The sequence below is a fragment of the Schistocerca gregaria genome, chromosome 5 (assembly GCF_023897955.1).
Source record: "Schistocerca gregaria isolate iqSchGreg1 chromosome 5, iqSchGreg1.2, whole genome shotgun sequence".
Classification (NCBI taxonomy): Eukaryota; Metazoa; Arthropoda; class Insecta; order Orthoptera; family Acrididae; genus Schistocerca; species Schistocerca gregaria.
The window spans coordinates 501,387,535-501,406,267 of NC_064924.1; the positions used below are offsets into that span (position 1 = coordinate 501,387,535).

Consider the following 18,733-nt stretch of genomic DNA (forward strand, 5'->3'; position numbering starts at 1 on the left):
CATTTCCTGCATTTTTGTATTTTCTCCTTTCATCAATTAAATCCAGTATCTCTTCTGTTACCCAAGGATTTCTACTAGCCCTCGTCTTTTTACCTACTTGATCCTCTGCTGCCTTCACTACTTCATCCCTCAAAGCTGCCCATTCTTCTTCTACTGTATTTCTTTCCCCCATTCCTGTCAATTGTTCCCTCATGCTCTCCCTGAAACTCTGTACAACCTCTGGTTCTTTCAGTTTATCCAGGTCCCATCTCCTTAATTTCTCACATTTTTGCAGTTTCTTCAGTTTTAATCTACAGGTCATAACCAATAGATTGTGGTCAGAGTCCACATCTGCTCCTGGAAATATCTTACAATTTAAAACCTGCTTCCTAAATCTATGTCTTACCATTATATAACCTATCTGAAACCTTCTAGAATCTTCAGGGTTCTTCCATGTATACAACCTATTTCATGATTCTTAAACCAAGTGTTAGCTATGATTAAGTTATGCTCTGTGCAAAATTCTATCAGATGGCTTCCTCTGTCATTTCTTACCCCCAGTCCATATTCACCTACTATGTTACCTTCTCTCCCTTTTCCTACACTCAAATTCCAGTCACCCATGACTATTAAATTGTTGTCTCCCTTCACTATCTGAATAATTTCTTTTATTTCATCATACATTTCTTCAATTTCTTCGTCATCTGCAGAGCTAGTTGGCATATAAATTTGTACTACTGTAGTAGGTGTGGGCTTCGTATCTATCTTGGCCACAATAATGCGTTCACTATGCTGTTTGTAGTAGCTTACCCGCATTTCTATTTTCCTATTCATTATTAAACCTACTCCTGAGTTACCCCTATTTGATTTTGTATTTATAACCTGTATTCACTTGACCAAAAGTCGTGTTCCTCCTGTTGCCCAAGACGATGCCATCATCATTTAATCATACAGTAAAGCTGCATGCCCTCGGGAATAATTACTTCTGTAGTTTCCCCTTGCTTTCAACCGTCCACAGTAACACAACACCAATGCTGTTTTGGTTAGCATTACAAGGCCAGATCAGTCAATCGTCCAGACCGTTGCTCCTGCAACTACTGAAAAGGCCACTGCCCCTCTTCAGGAACCACACGTTTGTCTGGCCTTTCAACAGACACCCCTCCACTGTGGTTGCACCTATGTTACAGCTATCTGTATCATTGAGGCACGCAAGCCTCCCAATCAACGGTAAGGTCCATGGTTCATGGGGGGGGCGGGGGGGGGGGGGGGGGGGGGGGGGGAATGTCAACTTAAATATGAAAAAATTTCTTTTGTAAAATTAATAAGTTAAGTGAACTGACAAATTCTATTGCATGTAATAATGCTTAATGACAAATAAAACATCTGAATCTGAAAACCTATCTATTGAAGTTGTTCATGACAGCACGTATGACATTAGGGCACGTGTTTGCTTGTGGAAAAATAATATTGCTGAACCCTCCTGAAGGTAAATGTTCATCAGATGAAGTGTCTCCTTGCAAATTTAACAATTTTCTGAGTAATATGTTCTTCAGTTCACAGTATTCTATGCTCAGCCAACAAGTGCAGTAAAATATTGGCTTAGCTTCCTAACTCTAACATTTCATACTGATATCTTACTTGTACACACTCACCTGTTTCCTGGAGATTTGTAAATTTGCTCTCTTTGGAACATGGCTTGTAATCATCTGAGTAATGTGATGGATCTTCCTCGAACTGTTTCTCTGCTCGCTCAGCATTACTTATGACATCATCACCACCATCATTTGCAATTCTATGCCTGAGTTTGTGCACCAATTCATCCACATCTTAAAAGAATAAAAAAAGTACAGCACTATTAAATTTGATAAAACATTGATGACATTTTCAGTGATTATACATTGGCAAAAAAGCAGCCATAAAAAATAACCCACTAGAATTTCAAAAATGTGTTATCCCCTGTGCAGAAATGTGGAACAGGCAGGGTAGGGCAGCATGTATTAATTAAATTCCCAAGTCAGTAAGTTCAAAATGCCATTCAAAAGAGAACAGACCACAGACTGTGTGAACATACTTAATGAGACAAGTCTAAATATGATGAGACCCCCAAATGTTACCAGTTCCTTTGGGTAAATGATAGGATTACAGTGCTCACTAATCTTCAAAGTCTCTGGGTAAAAGATGCTACTCAGCTCAGAACCACACAGCCACAACCATTCTGGCAGATGCTGCACTTTGTGAAGTTCAGTGAAATTATGCAAGTTATATCTGCTTCCCCATATGCTCTGTTAAGTCTTTGGAAAGATCCAAGAATGACATACATGGCTAGACAGTATGCATACTTCCAATCTACACCACAAACTGCAATTTATGCACAATACTCCCTCAAAATCTGAACTGATGATGATTCACAGACCTCCTACTCTTTTGTGCGTACTCCTCTATGAAATAGGGCACATGTACTCTTCCCAACAATGTGACACATTGGCCCAGCTTCATTTTCTATGGTGGACATGGAAAATGACACCCTTTTTTTTTTTTTTTAGAAGCTCCTTGAGAAAAAGATTTTTAACATATTGTCTAATCAAAATTTCAAACTGATACTGACAGAAGGTATCTGCTTAGAAAGTTAACATTACACCTGTTCTATACTTAGATCATCTACTCTTGTCTACATTTTGATAGTACAAGAGGTAATAAAATAAACAAAGTGAAATTGTTTCATTGTTATGTTTACTGTCTTTTTTTTAATCTTAGCCTGACATCTGTGGTCCCATTAATTTGAATAATAATCACCCTAACATGACAGCTGTGAAAATTATTTTTAACCATCATTGTCTTCCTCCTCAAAGGACTGCTGTCAAACTCTATCTTTGTTGTCACAAATATTTGGCAATTTCTTCTGACCATATGATTTCAGAGGTTGTGATTATGAAGGGACCTGAGAACACACAAAACAGATTTTGCTTTTATGCTATCATGAGACTGTTACAAAGTCTGTTGTTTCCAAACATATCACCTGCTTGCTGCTCTCGCATTGGCTCTGTAGAACTAGCAACAGACACATTCCCTATTGTTTCCATCATCTCATGGTGATCATCAACAACATTGCTGCATGAACTACAGAAGTATGCCACTGGTCTCAATCTAGACTCCTGCAGAATTGTATACTATTGTTGAGTATCTGTGAAATTTTAAAGTTATTTCGATTCTGAGTAATTACAGATTTAGGCAACTTGTAGTTTAAACATAGTAGATGTTCATAAAAGGCAAACATACACAGTATAGATTCCCATGGTTAGCAACACCACAAAATTTACTGTCCACTCATCATTCCCCACCGTGCTGTTTCGCAGACCTCAGCCAAACTTATGTCAACGCCCCCTCCCCACCACCCCTATCCAACCTCTCTGTAGTGCTGTGCTTGAGCAATAGTGAAGCACAAACAGCAGTATCTTCTAGAATACAGGCCATATGTAACTACAGCATTTAATATATAAATAAATGGTAGTAATTACGGTTCAGTGCAATTCTGAAACTTTCACTCATCCTGTGATCTAGTGACATCTGTTGGTACCATCTCCACAATGGATTTTTCCACTGCAATTTATTCTTGCAATAACAACTGCAGTCAGTTTAATGTGATTTATTTTGTTTACTTGGTAAACCATTATAGTTTCTAATAAACAAACAGAATATAGACTTAAGTTCAAAATCAAGTAATGGTTTTTGAAGGACAAGATTTTCACCTTTGGTTGTTGCCTTTACTTCTGCATCTGGCGATGCCTAAGGGCTGAGGATGACACGGCAGCCTGTTGGTGCCACTGGACTCTGAAGACTTGTTCGGATGGTGTTTTTTTGCCTTTACTTAAATTAAAAAGCAGGATAAATGTACAATATGTATAAGGTTTCCATACATGTACGAGAACTTTTATTTCAAACCTGTTAAAATACAACAAAAGTTTTAAGTTGATGCAATTTAATGTGATTTCCTCCTGTGTTTCACAAATCAATCACTTTTTAAGCGGAGCCTTAGATTGTTGTAGCAGCTAGTTCATAATTCCTCCCGTATCCCGTCCGCACTGCACTACCACCGTGAGTCAAATGTTACATGATTTTTCATGTGAGGTTGGTACTTTATTAAACACTTCAGCATAATCAGGAAATCTCGAGCACATTCAGATGAAAGTATTGTTTGCTAAGCCGTACCCTTTGGAAGTCTTCAATATAAATTTGTTCAAAATGTAAACAGCCAAAGCTTCATCTATAAGTGTAAGTGAACCCTCATATCTATCAATTGAACAACATGAAAATGTTGATGTGAGCAGCAATAGACTAATCTGTGAATATAAGAAGACCATTTTTTTTTTAAATGATAAATTTGGGAAAAATCCTTGTCTTATAATCAGGTAAATAGAGTTGAAAAACTCTGGATGCAAGCTGAAAGTACATATTGGCCACACAGGTGTCCCTCTATACCTTAAGAATGATGTCTCTTTTTCTGGGATTGGTGCAGTCTTCATGAACGGTCCGAACAAGCGCTGCAGGTGGGACTGCTCATTGCTGGAAGCTCCAGCGTTACATGGCTAACAGAGCCTTTTAGGAAAAAAGAGACAGCTTAGGAAGAAGAAGGCCTTTGTCCACTATGCCTGCATGGGGTGGGGGGAGTTCACATCGAAAGATGTAGGGGCAACTGAGCACACTGTGGTGCCATACATCCAAGTGAGCAGTAATATAAAATAGACAAAATAGACAGCTAGCTAATTGTGAAAATATTTTTGAGCTGTGGAAGAAAATGTCCTAGATTACAAGCTAGTAGCACAAATCCACAAAGAGGTAGTTGTCTACAAGATAATTAGAAATTACATGAGTGGTTAGGTAGGATCTCAGGCAACAGCACTGTTTACTGCTTGGAATGGATCATTACAGTGGGATATCGCTTTTACATGGCAACAATCAAACAATGGAAAACGCAGGATGGAACGCAACAATATTACAAAAAGAAAAGTTCTTACCATATAGCAGATATGCTGAGTTGCAGATAGTCACAACAAAAAGACTGTCACAAATAAAGCTACTGTGAGCAGCAGCACCAGTGCATGATGGGAGTGACGACTTGGTGGGTGTCAGCAAAGTGCAGTCGATAGGTTAGACGAGGGCAGTCTAGAGGTTAGATGGAGGGCAGGGGAGAGATGGAGGGTGGGGGAGAGCAGGCACGTTACCAGAAAACAAGAGAAGTAAAACTACTGGGTGTGCTGGATGTGTGAGGACAGTGACTAACCTCTTCTGCTACTGTATTCCTTTCCCCTGTTATTGTAAGTTGTTGCCTAATGCCATCAGTGAAACTCTCAACAGCCTCTGGTTCTTTTAGTTTATACAGGTCCCATTTCCTTAAATTCTTGCCTTTTTGCACATTCTTCAGCTTTAAACTGCAGTTAATAACCAATAAATTGTTGTTAGTGACCACATCTGTCCCTGGAAATGACTTACAATTTAATATCTGGCTCCAGAGTCCCTGTCTTATGATTATATAATCAATCTGAAACTTTCCGGTTTCTTCACGTCTCTTCCATGTATACGACCTTCATGATTCTTAAACCAAGTGTTAGCTATGATTAAATTGTGCTCTGTGTACGAGTCTACCAGACAGCTTCAGTTTCATTCCTTTCTCCCAGTCCATATTCACCTACTACTTTTTCTTCTCTTCCTTTTCCTACTATCTAATTCCAGGCCCATATGGCTATTAAATTTTCATCTCCCTTAACTGTTAGTTATTGTACAAAAAATTACAAAAATGTACAATCGAGGAATAGTTAGTATTTTTAATTTCTTAAATAATTGGAACAACAAGACTTGTTTTTATGAGTGGCATATGTTTCTAATGATTTTCTTCTGAAAAATTAATAGCCTTGTGCTGTTTGTAAAACTTCCCCAGAAAATTATCCCCTAATGAAAAACTGATTTGAAATAACTACGACAGATGGTCTTTCCTGTGTCCATATCAGTGACACCAGGTAAAATAAAAATTGCGAAAGCTAGGGTATTTAATTCATTTGTCAAGAGGTCTATATGTGTCGTCCATTTAAGACTTTTGTCAAGGTTTAGGCCCAAGGATTTGACACAGCCTACTTCTGTCATTAATTGACTATTACGAGCAGTTTTTACAGGGCCTATTGCTCATTACTTAGAGACAAACTGCATTATCTGGGTCTTTGTGACATACAGTTTTAGCCGTTCTTATGGAACCAGGATTCAAGTTTTCCTAAACTTTTTGCATGCTATCTGGAATTTTTTCAGTGTCTTGCAGTCCCCTACTAGTTTTTTTGTTAGCACAGCATTATTAACATCACATACACCCTCATTATCTGCAATCCACAGATTGATTACACAATTATGAACCACTTCACCCATATCTTAAAGGGCCAGCAATATAAAATTTATATGACTAAATACATACTTCAGTAATATTGATTATATACAAGAAAAAAAGTAGTAAATTATTTAAATTTTAAATGTATGTCAACAGCTATGTACAAATGTTGACAAGACAGGAGATGGCAGTGTGTATTAATTTAACTCCCACATCAGAAAGCTCAAAATGCTGCTCTGAAGAATACAGACCACAAACCGTGTGAATAAACTTGACGTGCAATGTCCAAAGCTGATGAGAACCACCAAATATTAGGAATTTCATTGGGATAATGATAGGATCACAATACACTCCAATATCAAATTCTCTGGGTGAATTATTACATTCAACTTAGAATCAGGTGGCCACATTGCATAATGGAAACTTCAATTAAATTTGTTGAGATAGGTGTTTCTCCCCCACAAACTCTGACATGACAAGAATGACTATGAAGCCCAGTTGACAGTCACCTTTCCAACACCAATCAGAAACTGCAACAGCTTGTGCGCCCTTATTCCCTAAACCTTTTAACCCTTCAATGATTTACATGCATACTCTTCCACATGGAACTGACTTACGTTTCAGTTGGATACAGTACCTCACTGTTAGGAAGATTTGTTGCAGTAATCTGAAATCTCCCTAGTCTCTGCTTCCCGTTGACAGTACCAACTCACCTACCAATTACTTATCACTATCAGAAAACATTTTTTGCTACAGTCTATGTGAGACTTTTAAGGAAGATTAAGTGTTATGTTCTACTTGCAATCATACACTTTCAAACATTGACATAAACAAGTAAATGAAATTGAACTAATCACATACAGTAATGGGGCAGAATGTTATAATAACTGCTGAGGCTGAATACAGCCTGGTGGTGCTGCAGGCTCATGATATAGCTGGAGAGCACATAAGCAGAGCAGAGATGAATAAGGAATCAGTTTAGGACCAATACGGGCTGCAGAAATTCCCTTGACCTCAACAACTCTGGAACAGGGAATATTGGAATCACTCATAAAATGGGAATTAACATCTCAGAAACTACAAAGCTGGTAGGCCATTGCCTGAAACTTTATGTGTGTCTTGGGAAGTAGTTGAAGGACGGTAAAACCCTATCTTCCACCTTTAAGCTCTTAAGTTTTCAGTTCCCATCCAGTGCAGTCCCCAATCAATCTGTCCTTCCTATAATTATAACTATCATGTCTGGTAAGTCTCCCACAACCCAGCATTCTGCATCAATTTTCTGAACTCTATCCCCTTCAACCTTTCTAACAGAAGAAGGAGCCACTGGTTCGAAAGCTTGAAGACTTTAATACCATTTATATGGACATTCTCCTCATGCCACTTGGTGAGTAGCTTTTTATCTCTCCAATTACATTAAATTTTCTAAAATTGAATATCTCTGTTAATAATTCTCCTAGATTTCATATTGATTTCTTATATGTACACGCTCACCTGTTTTCTGAAGATATGTAAATTCACTCTTTTCAGAATCTGATTTCTTGTCCTCTGAATAAGGTGATTGGTCTTTCTCTATTTGTTTCTCTTCTAACACAGCAGTATTAGCACTATCACCACTATCATCATTAGCAATACTCTGCCTAATTTCACTGTTTTGAACCACATCTAAAAAGCATAAAAAGTTCAGAATTTTAAAATTAATTTGATTAAATGCTGAATACCATTTCAATGATTATATATGGGAAAAAAGGGACACACCAGAAGCTGAGATAATAGATTCTATAGTAGCTGACAAAAATTATTGATGTTATATATAGGTTCATGTAATGTTGATGAAACTCCTAGTTAAAATAAGGAAAATTATGTAATATAATCATTCTCATCCTAATACACAGGCATAGCCATAGTTTGCATTGTACAAGTCATTGTTCAAGTCAATTGTTCCCTTATACTCTCCCTGAAACTCTGTACAACCTCTGGTTCTTTCAGTTTATCCAAGTCCCACCTCCTTAAATTCCCACCTTTTTGCAGTTTCTTCAGTTTTAATCTACAGTTCATAACCAATAGATCGTGGTCAGAGTCCACATCTGCCCCTGGAAATGTCTTACAATTTAAAATCTGGTTCCTAAATGTCTGTCTTACCATTATATAATCTATCTGAAACCATAAGGAAAATTATGTAATATAATCATTCTCATCCTAACACATAGGCACAGACATAGTTTCCATTGTACAAGTTATTTGCTTGCACACTATTAACCCATTTGGATGTCAAAAGAGAGCCTTTAGCTAAGAAAGAATGAGGCTAACCCCAGAAAGAGCACAGTGTATTAATTCAACTGCCAAATTAACAAGTTCAAAAGTCTGTTCAAACACATATGAACAACAGGCTATGTAACACACTAGGCTGAGTCTAATATGTTGAAGGCCACCAAATGTTGTCAGTCCCTTTAGGAAAATGATAGGGTTGCAATGCACAATAACCTGCAGAGCCACACGGGGAAACCGCTACACAAATCACAATCAGAAGGCACAAACAGTTCTGGGGAAAATGCTGCATATGGGAACCTCATTGAAAATCCATGAGTTATAGTTGTCTTCCACACATTCTCTCATAGTCTCTTGAGTGATCCAAGAATAACCTTGACATCCAGTTAACAGGTGTTTTTCCAACACGCACCACAAACTGCAGCATGTACATCCTGTTCCCTCAACATCTGAACATCCTTTTATTCACAGTCACCTACCACTATGTGTATCCTCCCTACTGGCGTGTCACACACACAGTCTCCCCAACAAGTCAAGTGTGTCGCACTGGCCGAGTTTCAGATTCAGTGGGACAGAGCATCTCATTGATACAAACATTCGGTATGGTACTCTGAGTTCTCCCTTGCCCCCACTTCCCCTGCACAGCATTACTTAAGGTACCAGAGACTCATCACTGATGGAAACTATTATTTGCTTTAGTCTATAGACACACTTTTATTTTGTCTACTAACTAATGGTTTTTGAGCCAAGTACCATCATCAGACTGTTCCCCGGCAAGCAGTCATCAAGCTTGCTTACTTGAAGTATGTGTGTCATCACCAAGAGCCAAGTCAATAAATAGTGAATGGATGGATTACTCCGAGGGTAGTCAGTATCCACTGAAGAGGATAGTGTTAGAGGATCCTTAGGTATCTATGGTATGTGACTCATCGGAAGTTTGCCCAATACTCTCATTCTGAACAGCTTCTAATCATTTGACAGCATAGAGAGTGATTTCCAGCTTTTTATGAACAGTAAAAATCTCTCTCTGTGGAGCTGCATTTCGTCTAATAAAATGTACAGGTATTCAGTTCTAGACGCCCACAGTCATAAGGAGAGAGCCAGGCAGAATGTGCCTGAGAGCATCAAGAAAACATTACTAAGCAGTAATATGAGATCGTCTCCTGAGACACAGCACCACAGTTGGGGCAGCAGAGTGGCAGCCTTGTCAGCAGAGGGATACTGGCGTGTTTTTGGCATGCAGCCCCATCAGTGCAGTGAGACAGGGCGGTGGCCATTACATCACTGGGTGGCCATCGACTCACTGACACCGCTGGCCTCCTGCTCTATGTATTGATCACCAAAGTATATCACTGACAGTGAAGATTTGCATTCAGGAGACACACACCCAAGTCCACCTGGAGTATTCGCAGTCACACAAGGGTCAGTCCTCATTTATCTGATAGGAGCCAGCAACATCGACGTCTGCTTCAGCAATGGGATAAGTAGCAGCAGTGACCCTCCCTCTCGGAGGCTGATGGCAGAGTCCTGGTCAAGCAGATCAAGCATGTCTGCAGTGTGATGGCAGTCTCTGCATACCATCCGCATTACCTCAGAAATTGGCACTGCAGCTGGCAGGGGCAGAATCCTTCCAGCACAGCTTGAGGCTCCACACATGACTGAAGATTAACTATGCTTCCCTCTCACTGGATAGCTGTAACTGTGACAAAGAGTGAGACTACGCACTGGGCAGTTAGCAATCAGAAATGGAGCATATGTTCAGAAGAGTGGGGTATTTATGTTGGTGCTTTCTGTGTGCTCTAACGTGATGGGGATGGCAATAATGTGTCCTGGTTTTCCCTCTCCTGGTGGCTGCAGACTTTCACAACTCCACCTTGCAGATGTTCTTCCCTGCTAGTTCAGGGTCTGAATATTTAGTGTTGCATTCTGCCTAGGCATTCACTGTGTCACTCTGGTTTACCACTAGTATCACAGTGTGTCTCAGCTACCATGACAACAGCATGCTTCACTTGCAGAAATGGGCACTTAGTTTATTTCCTGGTGCTGTATGGGGCCTTACCGCAACTTACTCACAGCACTTCCCCATAACTGCCAGTCTGTTGATCATTGTCACAGATGGTTCACCTTTGGAGTGTTGCCAACGTGGACAAACTTTTAGTGTCTACCAGGATTATTATCCTGGGATGTGACTGATGTTTTTCAGAAGAGTAAACAAATTAATGTACCCACACTGACTCATAATCAATAATAAACTAGAGTTTGTCCCTTGTTCAGGGACAAGGATGAAGGCCTTAATGGCAGGAATGGCAGAAAAGAAGGACTTCAGTATGGTGGAGCTTGCAGAAGTGGCAACTTTTAAAGGGGAAAATTAGACTCTTTATGTTTGGAAAGACAACCAGTCTAAGGGAAGAACACTCCAACAGCAAATCATCGAGTTTTCCAGGTTGGGAGTTGAGGCAATGGGTTTGTAGCAATCACTCATAAAAATCTGCAAAACACAAAATTTCTCAACAAAGCCTCAGAAACAAGCTGTCAAAAATGTAAACAAAAATTTGAAGGAAAATCAACTTAAAAAGAGAGGAGTATTTAAAGATTTAGAATCCTATGATATGGACATAATATCTCTCACAGAGACAAAAAAAGAGTGCAAATGTGCATATGTATAGCAGTGTAGCACAAGAAAAATAAACATGAGGTGGAATAGTCCTAGGACTTAAAAAGAAGTACAAAAAATGGTTAAAATCATGGGACAGAATCAATCACAGTCTTTTGCAAATGGATATCAGTGTGAGAATCATTCCTTGGTACACAGCAGCATATTCCCCAATGGATGATGCTGCAACAACTGAAAAAGACAATCAGTTTTTTGACTTGACGAGAAGTTTCAAAAAGGTTGGAAATCTGAATGTGTTTCTAACTGGTGACCTAGTGATAAATTAAATGACCCAGTATTTGGACACTATGGAGAACCTGTTTGAATGATAATGGCAAAAGACTGATTCATTTATGTGAACAACAGAAAATAAAAATTTGTGCTAGATGGTTCTCCTCAAAGAGAACTGATAACATCTGAAAGATGGGTTTGCAACAACCTGTTTGTCAAGCATGTTGAATTGCTCTTACAGTTCTTTTTTGAGTTAAGAAGATGACTGGACTAGGTGGTGTATTTCCCCAGAACATAATTCCATAAGCAGGAAGCTGTGGAATTAGGCAAAGTAGGCAGTTCAATCAGAGATATAACTTGCTTTTACAGAGAGTAAATGCAGACTGTAACATGTTTTATTCAGTGCTCCATTAATTTTCTTTATACGTGTGTGCAATTCGAAGTTATTTTGAAGCCATAAGCCTAAAAACTTTGTCTAAGGAGAAGATGAAATTTTGTTGGAGTTTACTGGTACAGCATGCATCATCTTTTAAACAGATAGTCAGGATTTTTTTGTGTTAATCATAAGTTTATTCCCCTCAAACCATTTATTTAGCTGTTCTGTACTTTTATTAACAGCTGTTTCGAGCTGACTTATGGTATTTCCTGTAATTGGAATGCTTCTGTCATCTGACAAAAAAGGGTTACTTTGTGACTCAATGTTCGACTCTAGATCATTTATATACAGGAGGATTGGCCCAAGAATGGATCCCTGAGGGATGCCTTTACTTAGAACTTCTGCTTCTGAGAAGCATGTCCTGGTGTTTTCCTTTAGTTCATGTTTTATTTGTATTTTTTGTTTTCTGTTCCTCAAGTGCGAAATTAACCATTATAGTGCAGTGTCTCTATGCCATATACTTGGAGCTCTTCCAACAGTATGTTGTGGTCTAGGACGTCAAAGGCTTTGTTGTTGTGATCTTCAGTCCAGAGACTGGTTTGATGCAGCTCTTCATGCTACTCTATCCTGTGCAAGCCTCTTCATCTCCCAATACCTACTGCAACCTACATCCTTCTGAATCTGATTAGTGTATTAATCTCTTGGTCTCCCTTTATGATTTTAGCATCCAAGCTATCATCCAATACTAAATTGGTGATCCCTTGATGCCTCAGAACATACCCTACCAACTCTTCTTGTCTAAACTATTTACCGTACACACTTCACTTCCATACATGGGTACACTCCAAACAAATACTTTCAGAAACGATTTCCAGACCCTTAAATCTATACCCAATGACAGCAAAATTCTTCTTCAGAAACGCTTTCCTTGCCACTGCCAGTATACATTTTATATCCTCTCTACTTTGACCATCATCAGTTATTTTGATTCCCAAATAGCAAAACTCATTTACTACTATAAGTGTCTCATTTCCTAATCAAATTCCCTCAGCATCACCTAATTTAATTCGACTTCATTCCATTCCTTGCTTTGCTTTTGTTGATGTTCCTCTGATATCCTCCTTTCAAGAAACAGAACATTCTGTTCAACAGCTCTTCCAGGTCCTTTGCTGTCTCTGACACAATTACAGTGGCATCGGTGAATATCTAAGTTTTTATTTCTTCTCCAAGGATTTTAATTCCTACTCCGAATTTTTCTTGTTTCTTTTACTGCTTGCTCAATATACAGACTGAATAAAATCGGGGATAGGCAACAACCCTGTCTCACTCCCTTCCCAACCACTGCTTCCCTTTCATGCCCCTCATCTCTTATTCTGCCATCTTGTTTCTGAACAAATTGTAAATAGCCTTTTGCTACCTGTATTTCACCCCTGCCACCTTCAGAAGTTGAGAGAGAGTATTCCAGCTAACATTGTCACCTCTGGAAATATTTTACCCAAGAGGATGTCATCAGCATTTAACCATACAGTAAAGCTGCATGGCCTCGGGAAAAATTATGGCTGTAGTTCCCCTCTTACTTTCAGCCGTTTGCAGTACCAGCACAACAAGGACATTTTGTTAGTGTTACAAGACCAGATCAGTTAATCATCCAGACTGTTGCCCCTGCAACTACTGATAAGGCTGCTGCCCCTCTTCACAAACCACACATTTGTCTGGCCTCTCAACAGATAGCCCTCCATTGTGGTTACACCTACGATTCAGCTATCAGTATCGCTGAGGCACGTAAGCCTCCCCACCAATGGCTCATGGGGGGAGGATCAATGGCTTCACTTAAGTCTAAAAAAGTGCCTGTGCCTCTTCGTTTATGTCTTTTGCTTGTAGGGCATTTTCTATAAAATCATAGATTGCACTGGTAGTTGATTTATTTTTCCTAAATCCATGCTGACAATCAGTGAGAATTTTGGTTTTTTTTTAAGAATTTCATTAACCTATTATACTTTATGTTTTTTATGATTTTACTAAAGACTCATAATAATGAACTGGTCAATTGTTTTCTATATTTGTTTTGTCTCCTTTCTTACAGATAGTGAACACTTGAGCAATTTTTAAACTGCCTCAAAATATGCCTGTCAGAAAAGATGAATTTAATATATCTGAAAGAGGAAGTGAAATGTTTTTAATACATTGCTTTATGATATAATCAGGAGTACCATCAATCCCTGATGACATTTTCCTAAGAGCTGATACAGCACTAATGACTTCATCTGGGATTGTTCCATCAATGTAGATTGAAGAGGAACATGAATGCACTTTTGTTTTTCTGTTTCTTTCTGGTACCTGTTTCGTCACTGACTACTAAATTATTTGTCATCTCTGCAGAGTAACATTTAAAAAGATTTGCAATGTGTTGGGGATCAGTTATACTCTTGTTCTCATGGTTAATTGTGATATTGCCCATTTTATGGGACACTTTATTTTCTTCCTTCTTTATGACTTTCCATACTGCTTGACTTTTATTTGCTGATTCTGTTATGAACTTATCATTGGCCATTTCATTGGGCTGTCGTATCACTCTTCTGTAGATTTGAAAGTATTCCTGTATGTAACTGGTTATAAGAGGAGGTATGTTATTGTTTTTCCTGTATTTGAGTAATTGTCTTCTCCTCACACTTGTTATTTTGACCCCTGTTGTTACCCAGAGTTTTGCTTTTTAGTTGTGCCTCTTATTTCTTGTGTTTTGAGAGGGAATGCACTTTCAAGTAATCAATGAAGATGCTAGAGAATTTCTCAAACATTGTGTTGATGTCATCTATTTGCAATACTTCTTCCCACCTTTCTCCTGATAACAGAGAGTTGAATGTCTCTATATTGTGTGTATCAAACTGTCTTGCTGTTATCGTTGGGTGCCACCTCAAAGTCTCTTCCTGCACTGAGATGTTGAAACTTATTGATTGATTTATATTTTAACCCATGCTTTATGAAAATTGCGGTACCTCCATTTTTATAGCTGTTTCTACAGAAATAATGTGCTAGTGTGTATCCTGGTATAGAAAAAGAGTCAATTTTACCATTAGGTTGCTGGTGTTCTGTACTGCACTGCAGTTAATTTCTGTATTTTGTGAGATCTCTACATCTAAAACTTTCGTTGTTTATTAGCTGAAAATTTTGATAGAAAACAGAAAGAGGTTTGATGCTGTAATATATTTGATTACCAGTACCAGGATTTATGTTAACATTTGAGACTGTACTATATGTAGATAGAAAACTGGGGTCCTTAAGTTATCTTGTAGAGAAGTAATGCCACAGTGGCTTCCTAAAGGTAGGACAGTGGACATCCACTTATTTCCTTGTGAATTTAAGAGCGCTCTTTTGTTCATGGCATCTTACACTTAAAAACTAGTGCACAAATGTTTTGGTTTAATGACCTATCTTGAACATTTAATATTGGATTTTTTATACATGCTCACCTGTTTCCTGAAGATCTGTTAATTTTCTCTCTTTGGAGCTTGAACAGATGTCCTTTGAATAATGTGATGAGTCCTCTTCTATTTGTTTCTCTACTACCACAGTATTACTAATGTCATCACCACCCTTATCATTTGCAATGCTCTGCTTGACTTCACAGTTATAAACCATTTCATTCATATCTAAATAGAATCAAAACGTTCAGCAGTATTAAATTTATTTAATTAAATCCTGAATAATAATTCAGTAGCTAAATATAAGGAAAGAAAGGAGTCATCAAAAACCAAGATAATGAATTCCGGAGTATCTGGAAGATGTTTGCAAATCCAAATTTCTATAAAATGATCAACAAATTTCTGCAGAAACCCTCTAATATTGATTCTTCATTTACAGTCAGGAAACACTTCATAACAATATATGCTAATACATCATGCACTCTGTATGACGTGAATGACAGATCTCTAGAACCTTAACGACAGTTCCGCTCCCTCTCTTGTTCAGCAATATAATGAAAATGATAGATCCCTACTCATCATATAGAGGAGATGTTTATTTGCAAACAGGCAGAGAAAAAAACACTGTTATATATTTAAGCTGCCAGCTAAAAGGGCTTCTTCTGAAACAGAGGACACACACACATTCACAAAAAAACGTTTCACACACAATGGTACTGTCTCTGACTGCTGTGGTCACTTAAATATACAGCTATCTTTTCGTTGTGCCAGGCTACGACTGACAAACCAGCATGTACCCCAAAGTGTGATGAAGCTTATTTCAATCATCCTGTGTAGTAGAAATGCTGTGTTCTTCTGCACCAGATTACATGCAGATGACATTCCGAAACTGTGCAACAGTCTAATCTCACTATCAAACTGAAAAGTATTTTAATGGTAGCAACCATAATTTGTCAGTGTTACAGACATTGTTCAACGATTTTCTCTGCCAAAGTGACGTGTTACTCACATAGCTCTCACCCTAGATGAATGATGTCATAATTATTGAACATAAACAAATTAACAATTTTGGTAGTGCTGAAGCCTCTTTTGGGACTCTCACCATTTAAAAATTATCAAGAACCAGTCCTTACAATCTGACCATCATTTCGACCTTTAGAAACTGAAACTATTCATGCATTACTTTTGGAGTAACCATTATTCTGCATAATTTCATCACAAGAAAAGCTTTCATCATGTTTATAACCTTCAATAACTTTATGCAAAGTTTTCAAATCATTTGTACAGAATGATCACATCTTTTAATAAGAACTGAAGTCCAAGAATTAATTCACAGAGGTTCGGAACATACATTTTCTTCATTACTCAATGAACATGGGAGCAACCACCAAGAGAACTGACAATACAGTTACACCTCTATTTTAACTAATGTCTCTTGTGTTACCCCAAAAGAATATTCAGCGCTCCAATGTGCCCATTGGTCATGCCATAATTACGATTTTCTGTTACCCATTTGACGTAATTTTTACATTGTCAGGAATGTCACTGGTTTGGGTACTACACCTCTGACAGTCTTGTGAAAACAGGTTCTACCTCATAGATATGAAAAGGATTTCAATGAAGGAAACTAGAGACTATGGAGAGAGGGAAGATAGATGCATTGTTCTTAGTGGAGCAGAAAAAAGGAAAATAAATACTAGGAATGTTAGAACAATAAAAAAAATACGGACCCCCATCCCAAGGATCCCTCCCCAGGAGGCACTTCATTGGTGGACTGGAGGATGAAGATATTTACCAAGCCTACAGAATGTTCATCACCAGTTTCACTTTCACGGAACCTAAAAACTGCTTCTAAGACCCAACTACTGACAGCCTACAAAGAGAGAATCAACACCAACAGTAGCTTTCATCAGTTAAGCAACTGGCTTGTGTATCATACATCTACATCCACATCCGTACTCCGCAAGCCACCTGACGGTGTGTGGCGGACTTACTTGCCTAATGTTGAATTCTAGTAAGACAGGTAAGTAAGCAGACTTAATACCTAATCAATGCTAACCCAACTTTCTCCTCAAATTCTGTTTTAACCAACAACAAATGTTAAAAAATTTCAGAAAAGTTCTAGTTTGAATCGCTTAAACAACCAGGTTTCTACTAATCAATAGAAAAGTATACCAAGCTTGACAACTTAAGTAAACATCATCAAAATAACAGCAATCTACATGAAATATTTAAAAAAAATTAAAATAAATTTTGATAGCATAAAACATTTATTAAAATGGTGACCAGTTTCAGTCTATTTTTAAGGTCATCTTCATACTATTCTCCTGTGCTGACAGACCGAGGTGGTGTATGGAGCAGGTACTGTCTGCTGAGACATGAACATCTGAGCAGTTGACAATCACGTCTCAACAGATCTCCAACTGCCACCACTGGAGAATGGTCCAAGGTTGGTCTTAAAAACAGACTGAAATTGGCTGCCATATTAATAAATGGTTTTATGCAGTTAAGCCTATTTTAATTTTTTAAATGTGAATATATACTTCCAGCTATGCCTACATTAGGTGCCATAGGAAATGCACTACCATATCTGTAGATATGTAACATTTTTAACAATATAAGGAACAGATAGACTGCTACTTACCTTAAGGACGACACGTTAATTTGCAGACAGGTACAACAAAAAGGCACTTACATATTAGATTTTGGCCAAAGACTTCACCAGAAGAGGAAACACACACACATTTGTCCACACAAGCAAGGAAACTTGTAGTGCGTTGAGAATATCGGTGTAAATTCTAGAGACACTCGGAATTCCACCATCTCAAACAAGCGATGTTTTAAGTACGAGTGTGGACAAGGGGAACCGTATGTACTGTGCACCCATTTCTGTGTGCAGGTCGGAAGTTTATGATGAGAAGGCTGTAAGTGTGGCAGTTCAATGACGCCAACAACTGTTCGCCACCAGTGCCACAGAAGCCGTGATGAAAAACACAAGGAGTAATTGTGTAGTATACTTTGATGTGTTAGAGCAAATGGTTACTGCAGAAAAAGAGAAGCGAACGATTGACTATAGGCTTTTAACTTACTTCATGTCTTAGCTCTGAACAACGCAAAATGCATATGACATCTATAAATTATTTGGTTGTAAAAACAAGGCATTTGTGATTGCATTTAATATAATCTAATGGTTAATGATGGAACTCACTTGCAAGAGTTTGAATGTTGATAATAAACTGAAACTCTCAGCTGCTGACAGGTGTTGGGGATAGCTGAAAATGTGTGCCCAGACTAGGACTCCGACCCAGGATCTCCTGCTTACATGGGAGACACTCTATCTATATGAGCCACTCAGGACACAGATGAATAGCACGACTGCAGGGACTTATGCCTTGCATGCCTCCCATGAGACCCACATTCCCAACTATCCACAATCTACATAT

The 18,733-nt window shown here is 38.4% G+C and overlaps 1 protein-coding gene across 5 annotated transcripts in view; it reads right to left on the reverse strand.

Moving 5' to 3' along the window:
- LOC126272343 (uncharacterized) overlaps nucleotides 1-18,733 on the reverse strand; it is a 313,886-nt gene that overhangs the window by 196,373 nt on the left and 98,780 nt on the right. For 3 of the 5 annotated variants that reach the window (XM_049975141.1, XM_049975140.1, XM_049975142.1), the window contains 2 exons: nucleotides 15,339-15,518; nucleotides 7,838-8,008 (listed from right to left, as the gene is read on the reverse strand). In XM_049975141.1, coding sequence (XP_049831098.1) covers nucleotides 7,838-8,008; nucleotides 15,339-15,518 — 351 coding nt within the window. Of the gene's footprint in view, nucleotides 1-1,631; nucleotides 1,806-7,837; nucleotides 8,009-15,338; nucleotides 15,519-18,733 lie in introns of all 5 variants that reach the window. The other 2 variants (XM_049975138.1, XM_049975139.1) reach the window with 1 other exon arrangement.